Here is a 12,610-nt window from a genome sequence, read left to right on the forward strand (position 1 = left end):
TGCAGAGCGGCCTCCTTTGGTGCCCACTGATCTCTTCGTGCTACACGGATCAGGTAGCTCTGGCAGGGCTGTTGCCTTAAGTCAGTTCAGCATGATACTGTGTAGCTGCTTCATATAGGATCAGCCCTGCAACTCCGCAGAAAGTTTTTCAGAGTTAAAAACTGTGGCAGCAGGGGTTAATTATGTTCTGACCTTGTTAAGCTGTTGACATTGTTGGGAAAATGATTATTTCCTGAAATGCTTGAGCAATTCAGGCAGTAGCTGGCAGCTGAGCACAGCTGAGTCCTCCCTGAGTGATGATTTAGCTGCACAAGGCAGCAGAGCTGGGGTATTTGCCCCTGCTACTCTGAGACCTCCTGCTTCTTATTTCTGAGTTTTACATGCTCCTGCCTGGGCAGTGGTTCTGGTTGATCTGTTTCACAGTGTGGGATATTGCTGGTAATGTGTCCTTGTTAATTTTAAGAAGGCTGTAATAGAGATAAAAGTACAGAGTTAGGGATTCTTTAGAGGGCTTTTTGAAAGGCGGCATGTGCTACGAGGCAGCACATGATTATACGCGGTGCTGAGGCCCTGCTAGGAGGGTAGTAGAGGTGAAATGGGCCTGAAAGAGGAAGGGGAGTTGGCAGCTATTCTTAGGTCCCACAGTGGTGCTCAGGAGGTGTTGTGGCTGAGCACTACAGCCTGTGATGTCTTTAAAATGTTTTTTGTATGAGACAGATTGGAACGATTATCTGAATGTTGTTGGGAGGGTTTTGTAGCAGTGTGCTGAGGATGGAGATTGGAGTGGGGCCCAGAGCCTGTGGAGAAACACAGGTGCCCTGGCAGGAGGAGACAGGGATGGACACTGCCGTCGGGAGGATGTTGTGGTGAGTGCTTGTATTAATGCAAAAAATGGGCTCTTTCTGTAACAACCCTGTAAAGAAGGGGAAGCTACCCATTGTGGTGTAGTAACTGATTTGCTTGGAGAAACCAATAATTTGTATCAGCCTGATCAGATTCTTAAGACAGCAGAGGGAGAGGAGGGGGTCAGAACACAGAGCAAGGATGCCATCTGTAATAAACTTCGCTAAAACTGATCATCAGAGCTTCCCAGTGCAAGCTTCCCCTGCAAATGGTCCTGTTCAACATGCTGCATTAGTGCTGGCAAGCCACAGGGCAGTGATTCATTGCCACCAGGGCTGGAGCTGTGGAAGTGGTAGTGCTGATGGGGCCTTGGGATGTCTGTTCCGCACCTGATGAGTCACTTCTGCGTGAATGTGGATGTAGCTGGCAGAGATGGTTTCTCCAGTTGTACTCTGGTGTCCGCAGTGGGAGCGTTAACTACTTCGTTACTCACTTCACCTGAGATACTGCTTATGCACTGTCCATAGAAAGCATAAGAAGTTGGATTTAATAAGCTCCTTTGGGGTACATGGACAGAGCCTAACTGCCCTGTGGTAAAGGAGCCTGAGTCTAATGCTGACAGTGTCTTGGAGACCAACTGTGTCTTCCATTGTACCTGCTTGTGATTTACCTTATTTGGCCTGTTCTAGTGAACATGCACACATCCCACCAGTGTGCTAGTTCAGCTCTATTGCTTGATAAACATAGATTCAGTGGTTAAATTTGTCTTTATTTAGTAGATTTGTTAGTGGTGACTGATGAGGAATCCAGCTGTCAGACCTCCCTGTGGTTCTGAAAGCAGTGAAGCTGCGTGGGCAGGGGAGAAGGAAAGGAGCTCTATGGTCTGGCAGGCTGTGGTCTTGTGCAAGCGCATACGCTTTTCTCTTTGACCTCTATTGAACTGTGGGGCCAGAGGGCAAGCATGGGGGGAGAGCCTGTTAGCGAACAGCCGAGCTGGATGGGGGCGCTGTTCAAGGTGCTGCAGTTGGTGCATCACGAGGGCTGTATTGTGGCACAAATAGAGCTTGATATGAGACTTCTTTTCTCATTTCTCTAGCTCATTCATGTTCCAAACCGTGTTTTGCAATCTGCTGTGAAGATCTTCCCTTTCAAGTCCCTCCGGCATCTGGAAGTAAGTATAGAAGGCAAAACTGGCTTTGTGTCTTGCTGTTTGGCTTTTCCTGACTTAGTTTTGTGGTTACAGAGTGCCTGTACTCCTGAAAACTGGGTAGACTTTTGTGGTTTTCCTAGAAAGCTAAGTCTAAACTCCTGCAATGCTTGCTTGGGGTGAAGCTTGGATATGAGCAAGGGCTGGAACGTTAGGGAGGGAGGGAGGCTCCAGCAGCGAAATGAGAGATCCCTTGCAGAGATGAGCCTGGGATGGCAGCTACTCTTACACTGTAATATTTTGATGTATGTTGTCCTTGCTTTCTCACCTCTGCTGCAGTTGAGGTCTGTCCCTCCACACTGCCTCCGGGGACTGCGATTTGTCTATTCTCAGCTGGAATCTCTAACATGTTGCAAATGTATCAGTACGCTGGAGGTGAGTGTCTCTATACAGCTCATGGGAGAAATTGCAGGAGAAAGGCTGTCTTGATCCTACAACCATTCATGCAGGAAGGGTGTAGGAGACAATGTTAACCATCTTATCTATCCATGTTGTATATGGCTTTTTCTCCCTTTCCTGTTCTGGGGTCCTACTCCTGGCTCAAACAGTGTTGCGGTATTCCCTGGTTGGATACACATGCTCTGTAGTCACCTTTTTAGATGCTTCTGGCTCCAGCCTATATTTGTATCAGCTAGGTCTGACTGTTTTATGTCTCTGGTGGTTTCAACGTTCAGAGGCCTGCAGCTGATCGAAGTTTATTTTATTGTAACTCAGCAGTCGTAAATTAGAGCTGATTGTCAGAGGGAATGCTGTGCCCCAGTGTCTTATCTGCACTGCTGCCCAGGGGGTTTCTGAGACATAAAGGCAAGCTCCAACCACGGAGAACTGAGTAGCATGGGCTGTGCCAACTGTGGAGCTCTGGGCTTCTGTCTGTGGCACAGAAGCAGCTGCCTGCTGGGGCATAGGGGCTGCTGGTAGGGAGTGCTTTGAGAGCTTGTATTGCCTGCCAGAGCACAAGCTGTTTGGCCAGAGTGTGTGTATCTTTCTTCTGGGTCTGTGGTTTGATGGAGGTCTGAAAAAGGTTTTGTTGGCATGAATCTTTGTGCTTAGCGTTCAGAGTCTATGAATTGTAATGTTAGGTTAACTATTGCAGCTTGAGTGTAGGAAGCAAAAGCATTGCCCTTTCTTTCTAAATATCTAGGCATGGAATTGCCATCACCTCCAAATACTTGAATTGGTGACATAAAAGTCACTGCCACTCCAGGCAAGGCAGGGTCTGTAAGGCACAGCATGCCAGCCTTGTTCTAGACAAGCTGTTCTCCTGTGTTCATCTGCTGTTACTGTAACAGCTAGTACTCACCAAGGAATGGCTCCTCGCTTCTTCCTAGGAAATCATTTCAGCATGTGGTGGAGATCTGAGCTGTGCTCTCCCTTGGCTGGAACTGCAGACCGTGAACTTCAGCTATAACTCCATCACTGCCTTGGATGACTCACTGGTGAGTGGGGCATCCTTCCTGCATGACTGAGGGGAAGAGAGATGATGACAGCCAAGAACTGGGCACTCCTTCACTGATGCTGCTAGGTCTGGGTGGGAAGGGAGTAGGCAGTGTTAATTTTGCTGGCCTCTCCCAACAGAACAGGGTTTCCATGCTGCAGTGGAGACATTTGTAGGATCTGATCTAGTATCTTTCTGTCCGTCAGCAATTACTGAATGCTCTGAGGATCTTGGATTTGAGTCACAACAAGATCCAGGATTGTGAGCACTATTTAATGGTGAGTATCTTGGGCTGAGCACCGGAGCTTCCTGGTACGGAGAGGACACTGCTAAAGTGCTGTAATCATTGACCGTGTGCTTGCTAGATGAAGTATAACGAAAGAAATTGGGTATGTGGCCCAGCAGGCATGTGATTTAGAGCTAGTTCTTGCAGCTTTGAAACTGTTGTCCTGTATGTGCAGCCCCTGTGGCACTGAGGCAGAGAAGGCAAGGGTCCTCATCACCTCTAAGACAGGAAAGTTATCTGGATGTATCACTTGGCACTCCCATATGGCTGAGTGCTAAATACAGTGATACATACAGCGTATAATATACGTACAGTTGCCTGTGTAGTGTGTGCTCCATTGTGGCCAAGACTTTGCTGTAATATGTGCAGCAGGTGGGAAGTATGTAGCCAGGCATGGGACTGTAGAGACTTGCTGTTTGGTTTGTCCAGACTGCCGGTAGCATTGCCTTCTCACTCTCAGAAATGTTCTGTCAGTTACTTTAGAAAGGTGGTGGTCCATCACAGTGGCATGTGTATCTCTGGGGAATGGCACTGAAATCCAGGCTCTGCTGGGATAGATCTGCCTCTTTTAAGAGATGCAACAAAACAGCTTTTAATGGAGTTGGTGGGGCTCACAATATGTCATTCACTGTAATCTTTGGAAAGGTAAGAAAGGGCTACTTTTGGGAGTTCAGTCCTTTTGCTGAGGCAGGGGGTCTAGTCCCTTCCTGTGCTCCATTGAAGTTGATGAGGAAGGAGAAAGCTGCTCCTGGCAAATTTTGTAAAGCAGTTAGATCATGCTGAGTGCCCCTAGACAAACCACTGCTAATGTGAATGTTGAAGTCTTGCTGCAGAAATTGTCTTGACAAACTCACTTGTTAGGTGGCGTTGGTGGGATGGGCAGAATGGCAGGGGCTAGTGCACTGTCTTGAGTCCAGTGTCAGGCTTTGAGCTAAGGTCCCAATTGATCCGCTGCTGCTCTTCTCTCTGAACAGACCCTTACTGAACTAGAGTACCTCAATCTGGCTTATAACTTCCTGTCCAAGGTGCCAAACCTTGGCATCTTCAGCCGATCCAAGTTGGTGGCTCTGATCCTGCGCAACAATGAACTTGACAGCATTAATGGTGAGCCCACAACGAAGGAGCAGTTCTGAGTTTGAGGCCTTTCTCTCTTCCTCGAGGAGGAACAGAACTTGAAATCTTGGGCACAGCTGTTTTTACTAGGATTCAATTTTGGGGGAGAGGGGCATGTGGGAGGTTCCTAAGTTATATCTTGTAATATTCTTGCTTTGTTTGAACAGGTGTTGAACAGCTAGTGAATCTGCAGCACCTGGATGTGGCCTATAACCTGCTGCTGGAACATGCCCAGTTGGCACCATTGACCACTCTGCACTATTTAAAAAAAGTAAGCACAAAGCCTCATGGGTTAGCAGATTAGAAATGTCGTGGTCACAGAGGGCAAGGTGGAGACTGTGTGGTAACAAGAGAATTTTGATAGATCAATTCAATCCTTGAGCATTTAATTTTAGTGTGGGAAGCTGATGGGGACCCTTGGAGAGACACCTGTATTTAGCCTTTATTTTTGGTGACCCCTGCCCAAGCTAACCTTTTTTTCATGTATTCATTCCCACCCGCTTGCTCCTTCTTTTCAATTTTAACACTGTCAAGTTCAGTAAAGATCCTCCCCTAATCCTGTTGTGGGTTTGTGTGTTCAGAGAAGTCTGGAGGAGGATAACTGCTTACTATAGCGCTTGTGAAGGAAGATAGCCTGCAAAGAACTGTTCTCTCAACACTTCTCAGAGTCAGTACTGGAAAAGCTCTTAATGATTTAGGGGCATGAGTAGGAAGTATTTCAATTTCCTTCTCTGTTTGATGAACAAATTTGAGGAAGCGTTGTAAAATGCTTGATCACCATTCCACTGCAAGGATATTTCCTGAGGCAGAGAGAAAGCTTGGAGCCTGCAGGCAGATTAGGACAGGGTATAGGATATTGTTTCTAATTATAATTTCTCTGTTTCTCCCACCCAGCTGCATTTAGAGGGTAACCCATTATGGTTCCATCAAAACCACCGGTCTGCAACCCTTGTACATGTGTCTCCCAGGGCAGCCTCCTCCAACGTGAGTATTAACCACGTGCCTTCTGCCCCTGCTGTTGAAGGTGTAGGGTGTTCTGACACTTGGGGGCAACTGAGAGGAAAGAATTCATTAACCTGAAAATTTATTCCAGTGGTGTAACAGTGGTGATTGGTTTGTGTTTTGGTTTTGGGGTTTTTTTTTTGGGTAGAGTAGTTTATCCTTCTATTTTTATGTGGTGTCCTCCCCAGGGCAGACAGAGTTGAATTCTAATCTATGGTTTGCAAGGCCTCAGATCTTAATATGTCCTCCCTGTCTACTTCATCAGTTTTGCTCACTGATGGTCCCAAAACTTTACTCTGTTCCTGCTACATAGTGACTATATAGCTGGACTTTGCAAAGAAGAAACTTGCTGTCTTGGCTCACCTTGCCTAGTTACATGCTCCTTTGGCAACCATGGCCACTTCTTTCTTTCTCCCCATCACTCTGCTCCCAGCTAGGTGTCATCACTGTCTCCTTTGCACTCTGGTACTTAGGTCAATTCTTGGTAATCTGATTTTAAATAAGGAAGCCAGCAAAGACATCATTCTGGCAATTTAGCAAAGTAAACTTGCTTACTAAGGGTCAGAGGTGTTCCAGATCTGGTCTGCCCTTCATATTGGTGGCAGATGGCTGGATTCATTGTCTTCAAACGGCATCTTGGAACAAGGTTTCACTGAGCTCAAGTTACTGGAAGCTACGTAGACTCGGGCTAGAAGCAGGGTACAAGGTTTGAGGTGAAAGTGTGAGTTGTTACAGAATAATCTGTTCTGTCTCTTCTGCAAACTGTCTTGGATACGTTTCTGGGAGTTGTGAAGTCTGTAAACAGGAAGACCACAGTGGTCCCTTCTGGCCTTGTATGCTATTAGGTCAGGTAGCTATAACTAAAAGAGTGATGGATAGGCAGGAACAGGGTTGCTTCTGGTAGTTTTTCCAGTTTTGTGCCAGGGATCCCAACCCTAGGGTGGCCTGAAGGGGAACAGGAGTCAGCAGATGTTGCCCTGAATATGTGCCAGGCAAATGGAATCTGATGCCAAATGGGTCTCTAATTACAGTTCCTCTTGGATGGGGAGCCACTCTCTTCCTCAGACCTAATGGTAAGTACTGTTGCTGTAAACTGATCTTACTGGCTTTGGGAGTGGGAACTCTGACAGGTTTTTTCATTGTGATGTGTCCCATTAAATCTGTATGGGCTGCCTTTACTCTTTGACATAGTTAATTTTGGCTCACTCCATGTTGATTCCTGTAATTGTTGGGACTGGCCAGTGTAACTTATTCTGTCCTATGTAGCCTTGCAGAACTTGGAGCCTTGCCTGTTTCCTTTTCAGGTACTGTCTGGTACTTGACACTCCAATTACATGTCAGCAAAACAAACAGTTACCAGTTTCCCATCTGCTGTTTTTAAGAAGGGCAGAGATTGAGTTAAATCAGAGATTTAAATTGTGATAAACAATCTGGTCAACCAGGCAGGATCTGTTGTCACCACTTTGACTGAGATGGTGAACGTTTGGGGTGAGAGGCAGGGAAGTTGTCAGCCTGACTTGTAGCTTGGTTACGTTGTCCCCCCTTTGCACTCAGCAGGCAGCATTCTCTTCTTTTGGCTTTAGCACCTTCCAAGACTTGTGCAAAGTGTGTCACAGTCCATCCACACTTCTACCTCAGAGAAGACTGCACTGGACCGCAGTGCTCTGGACAGTTCCTGTGCTGCAGACTTCAGCGACAGTCAGTCCCCAGCGGAGAATGTGTCTGTCAGGCTCCCTCGGAAGAAAAGCAAGGTCTGGGAGTGAGAAAACTTCTTAACCATGTTAGGTCAAGGGGCTCTGCCTCGGCATAAAAGCCTCCTGCGGTGGGATGCGGTTTTGTACTGACTGTGTGGTAGTGAGACTCTGTGCTGCTGTGTGTTAGGAAGGGGCTGGGCTAAATGTCAGTCAATATACTGTGACAAATGTTTCATGGTGTGTTTCTGCACTGTAACAGCTATGAACCCTTCAGCTTGGCAGAGCCCCTCATCAGATGCTGTTTTGGTTTTTCTGGTGCCTCCCAACTATTCTTATCCTGTTTGTTCCAGGGAAAAGTCAAAGTACGCAGAGCGAGCATTTCAGAGCCCAGTGACACAGAACATGAGCCCCGGGTTTTACCTCTCTCTGCTGGTGAGGCTTGTTTCCTTCCTCAGTAACACAGCAACTGAACCGCCCCCAGTAAGAGGAGTGCTCTGGCCTGGTGACTATCTTCATACTTCCTGAGTTTTCTCTTCATAGGCCTGGTCCTACAGCATCAGAAGGAGATGAAGCGCTTGGACAGCTTCAGAGATCGCTTTGGTGTTGACTGGCTGCAGTACAAGAGACACCTGGAGGAGCATGACCAAGTACCTGTCATGTGCCGTAGCCGTTCTGCAGATGAGATTGCAGGCAGACCTGCTGCAGAGGACTTGCAGAGTGAGAGCTCTGACCCAGAGCAAGGAAAACCCCAGGTATCCCAGAAAGTATCCTCTCCTCCTTTGGATGATACTGAGAAGGAGGAAGAGCCTGAAGTAGAGCTGGATGAGCCTGTGGAAGAACAGAGAGGAGAAGAGGAGGCAGATGAGCTAATGCTGGGGGAGGAAGAAGAGGAGAAGCCAGAAGGTAAACAGGTCCTTTCACTGCTGTATTTGAGGGCTTGGGTGATGATAGAATAGATGGATCAAATGTGATATTGCTGAAGCTTTATTGTGCTGCCCAGTATTGTGGGAATTCTAAGGACGTGGGCCAAGCAGGCCTGAAGGCCTGCTGTGTGTACTGACCTGTACCATGTCTTGTTCGGCAGTGGACCTTTGCCAGCCAGTGCTGGTGAGCCAAATAGAAGGTGAAGGGGACCCAGAGCCAGACTGGATCTTCCTGCGAGTCACAGCTAAGCATGTGATTGAGGTGGAACTGAAAGCTGCCAGAGTCCTCCACAAACTGGAGCTGAAATGCTTACAGAAGGTGGAGACCTCCGAGATGAACTGGAAGAGGATGGTGAGTTATGCCTCTATATGAACCTCTGGCATCTTACTCCTTGTGTGGGCCTGCGTTCTGGATTTGGGCTTCTGTTTCAGTACCCTGCAGGTCTTTTCCTAGCTCCTGCAAAGCCTGGTTGATTGAGCTTCTCTTCCACTCAATGCATGTGTATCTAACAGCATCTGTATTCCTTAGAGTACTTGTGATAATGCAGCAGAAGCCAGCACCAATTCTGTTCCAAAGATGGAGTTAAAAAAGACAATGTCTGGACTTGTTCCAGTGCACAGGAAGGAGAGACTTCTCAAGAGGAGCTTAAATGAAATGTATACCTTCTTCCCATCCATTCCTCGCTGGGACATCACCTGGCCTTGGAGGACTGTTTGTGAATTGCATTTTTTCTTAGACAGTGCATCACTGAGCCTAGTGTTTAGAAAGCTACAGGTATCTTAGTGGGTGGTTTTCCTGTTGCTCTAGGTGCATGCTTTAACACTATCAGCCCTATTTTGCTTTTATGGCTCTTTAGAAAGGGAGTTCAAAAATCTCTTTTTCCTCATGGTAGGATTTTAACATTCAGTGTGTGCATGGATGTGTTCACAGGCTTCTCTAATGCTGTTTTCTCCAAAAGCTCCAACTCATTTTTTCCTTCCTGCCCTTGTACCTCTTGAACGTTTGTGGCTTGATATTCTTCTGAAATACCTTCTTGAAAAGGTGTTTTGTTTGAGGTACTTTGTTCTGGGTCTTGAAACTTACTGTTGTCCTCAGCACTCGTGAGCTTTGTTTCTTTTTATTTATTTCTTGTGCCCATTTTACCAGTCTCCCAAATGTTATCAGCTGTGGAAGGTTACTCAAGGCTTACTAAATTAAGTGCTTGTATGGCCACGTTCCAGCCACTTGCAAACAAATGTAGTCTGTATACTGTATGCTTCACCCTCTTCCTAACACTGGTGTTTTCTATCTCCTACAGGACCTGGAGCGAGTTTTCCCTGTCATCACATTGCACTTCAGCTACATTCGCAAGGACCGGCAGAAGCGAAAATATGTGGTGCTTGACGACTGCCCAGAGCAGTGCCTACAGGTAGAGGAGGCTGGAGGGGGGCAGCGTTAATGGAAGACACTGAATTCTTCCAGCCAGCACAAGGGCCCCTGTTCTCAGAGCACGTGTACCTCTGCTGCCCTGTGTCAGCCCATGTCTGGCTTGTAAGCTCAGGATTTTTCCTGCTGCACAGATGACTTGTGGAGGGCCCCATGAGCGTGACCATGGGCAGTAGAGCTCCTGGAGCATAAAGGGTTCTCTCAAGGAGAAAGCCTTGCAGTTTTCTCCCTCTGAGGGAGAAAAGTTAGTAGTCAAGTTAGTGATCGTTACTTGTTGCACGTGTGCAACATAATGTTTCCTGGGTGCTGAGTGATGCGCTAGCCTGTACTTAGCCCTCTGGACAGTGAGAGAGTCAGTGCTATGGCAGCTCTGGTACAGCTGCTGTAGTGACTCTGGTCTCTAATTCAAGTATTTTTCTCAAGGTAGTGTTGTTTAAATACATTTAAACAAGTTGTTACAGAGAAGGCACAAATAGCTGGGACCTTTGAGACCACAGTTTCAGGGAGAGTGTCAATATGTAGACACAAGGCACAGACCTGCAAAAACAGGTTCTCTTGGTCTTCTGTGGTGAAGCTCCATGCCCTTGGCAAGTCTTGCACAGACTGGCTGTTGTAGTCTGGTAGCTGGGAAATTGCCCTGCACCCCTTGCAGTCTGAAATGCTGTAATGAGGCATGTGAGTACACTTGCTGATGTCAGAGGCTTGCTCTTATTAGGACAGTTATAGCTGCCTGCTATCACTCTTTATGCTGCTACTTTTAGTGTGTCCTTGAAGTGTTGTCCCCGGCTGTTGAGGAGAATCGACGAAATCAGGACCAGGAGAAGGGAACCATGAAGCTCCAGTGCCTGAAATGCAAACAGGAGTTTTCACAGTCCCTGGCTCCCTGGCATCAAGGTTCCTATCCTTCAGAGGTTGGCGACACCAAAATCCTGGAAACCCTAGTTGCCTCAAATCAAGGTACGATGTAGTGCCCAGAAAAAGGATGCTTGCTAGTGCCCAGGCAGACTGCCAGAATGGTAGCTGTGGTACAGAGCATGGCATGTATAGAAGAGGGTGATGCCTTGGGCTGTACTGGAGTTAAAACCTGTTATGGGATGTACTCTCACTTGGCCCACTTGGACTGGGAAGAGCCTGCCTTTTTCACTGGCAGGAGTAAGCCACTGTTTTAGTAACACTGCAAACAGCACTCCTGTTGTGGGTGGCCTGGGGTCTGGGAGAACACAGAGGTGCTGGAAACTGCAGATGGTCCACAGAAATCTGAAGTCTGGGAGAGGCCTTAGAGGTCATGTAGTCTCTTGTGCTGTTGAAACTATGGTCAGTTCTGACACTTTGTTCTAAAGGGCTTTTGCTAACAGAGGCTTCTGGGGAATCATCTCCGGTATTTCAGGTAAAGCTTTGGCTGTTAGACATCAGAAAAACAGACGGAACCCTCACCTAAGTCTCCCTCACTGTGATCTTAATCTCACTCTTGCTTCCCTTATGGGGAATGAATTACCCCTTTCTTTGTACTTGAGGGCCATTGTTCTCCCCCCACAACTAGTCCTGTCCTCTGCCGTCTAGACTAAATAAACTCAACTCCCTAGATAATTTGCTTGTCAGTCATATCTCATACAATGCAGTTATTCTTGCTTGTCTCCTTTGTCCTCTTTCCCATTTGTCCAAATTTTTCTTTGGGTGTCTGAAACTAGACGTGGTATTTTGGCTGAGACATGGCTAGTACTAAATAAGTGCCTTTGGATTGCTGAGTTTTTCAAAGTGGTGAGTGCCCAGCTTTAGCTCAGAAGATACTGTTCATTTGATGAAGTATCCTGGGTTTAAAGAACTGTAGTGAGGGCAGAGTTGCTATCCTGGCTGCAGCACTTTCTTCCACCCTGGGACACTTTCTCCTACCCCCCTTCAGGATAGTGGGAGTCCCAGGATTCAGCTGGGAGTCTGCTGTGGTGTGGGTGAAGCATCAGGAGCTGGGGTCAGGAGGGATGAGGACAGCTGGAGAAGGGACATGGCATGCTTCTGGTTTGGCTGACTGGAGGATAAACCAGGCTGGGGATGGAGGTGGCTAAGGAAGCTGGTCATGAGCTTGGGCTTCAAAGGTTGTGTAAGGACTTGTGGCCGTGAAGTGAAGGAAAGGCATGAGCCAAAACCCTGATGTAGTTTTGGTTGCACCTACAGCACACATTGGTCACCCTAAATCTGAATAGAGTTATTTCAAGTGAATGTTGGCACTGATCCAGAATTTCTTGTTGATTTGTGAGGGGAGGTGTGTAGGATGTGATACTGAACAGAGTTGCTCAACAAGCTGCTCCAGTTGGACTATAACTACTGTCTACTTTGAAAGGGATGGTTTGTGGTTTGCAGAGTTTTTTTTTTTTTTTTAAAAAAAAAAAAAAAGTAAAATCTTGTTGGGGAGAGCTGTTCTACTTTTTCTTTATCCCTGATGAAATCTTCCACAGATGCTGCAGCAGCTGGTGAGCCCATAGCTGCCTGTCCCAGTTGTTCCAGTGACCATGTGGTCATCCTGCCTTCAGAGGTGTGCTCCAGCACACCTGTGCCACCTGGCCCTGATAGCACGAGTGAGGACCTGTCAGACTCTGTCCTGGAGGGAGGTAGCCAGCAGGAAGGCCCAGAGGAAGCACCTGCCCTGGCCAGTGAGAGTGGGAAGTTCTACATCGGCGGGGGGGGGA

The 12,610-nt window shown here is 47.3% G+C and overlaps 1 protein-coding gene across 1 annotated transcript in view; it reads left to right on the forward strand.

Moving 5' to 3' along the window:
- LOC104468954 (serine/threonine-protein kinase 11-interacting protein) overlaps positions 1 to 12,610 on the forward strand; it is a gene marked incomplete at its 5' end in the record, with an annotated part of 17,208 nt that overhangs the window by 305 nt on the left and 4,293 nt on the right. The window contains 15 exons of the mRNA XM_010083254.1: positions 1,940 to 2,014; positions 2,330 to 2,425; positions 3,379 to 3,486; positions 3,692 to 3,763; positions 4,746 to 4,875; positions 5,052 to 5,155; positions 5,779 to 5,868; positions 6,918 to 6,959; positions 7,470 to 7,637; positions 7,931 to 8,012; positions 8,121 to 8,483; positions 8,665 to 8,855; positions 9,802 to 9,912; positions 10,691 to 10,886; positions 12,380 to 12,602. Coding sequence (XP_010081556.1) covers positions 1,940 to 2,014; positions 2,330 to 2,425; positions 3,379 to 3,486; positions 3,692 to 3,763; positions 4,746 to 4,875; positions 5,052 to 5,155; positions 5,779 to 5,868; positions 6,918 to 6,959; positions 7,470 to 7,637; positions 7,931 to 8,012; positions 8,121 to 8,483; positions 8,665 to 8,855; positions 9,802 to 9,912; positions 10,691 to 10,886; positions 12,380 to 12,602 — 2,051 coding nt within the window. The remainder of the gene's footprint in view (positions 1 to 1,939; positions 2,015 to 2,329; positions 2,426 to 3,378; positions 3,487 to 3,691; positions 3,764 to 4,745; positions 4,876 to 5,051; positions 5,156 to 5,778; positions 5,869 to 6,917; positions 6,960 to 7,469; positions 7,638 to 7,930; positions 8,013 to 8,120; positions 8,484 to 8,664; positions 8,856 to 9,801; positions 9,913 to 10,690; positions 10,887 to 12,379; positions 12,603 to 12,610) is intronic.

The sequence above is a fragment of the Pterocles gutturalis genome, unplaced genomic scaffold (genome assembly GCF_000699245.1).
Source record: "Pterocles gutturalis isolate BGI_N339 unplaced genomic scaffold, ASM69924v1 scaffold28790, whole genome shotgun sequence".
Lineage (NCBI taxonomy): Eukaryota > Metazoa > Chordata > Aves > Pterocliformes > Pteroclidae > Pterocles > Pterocles gutturalis.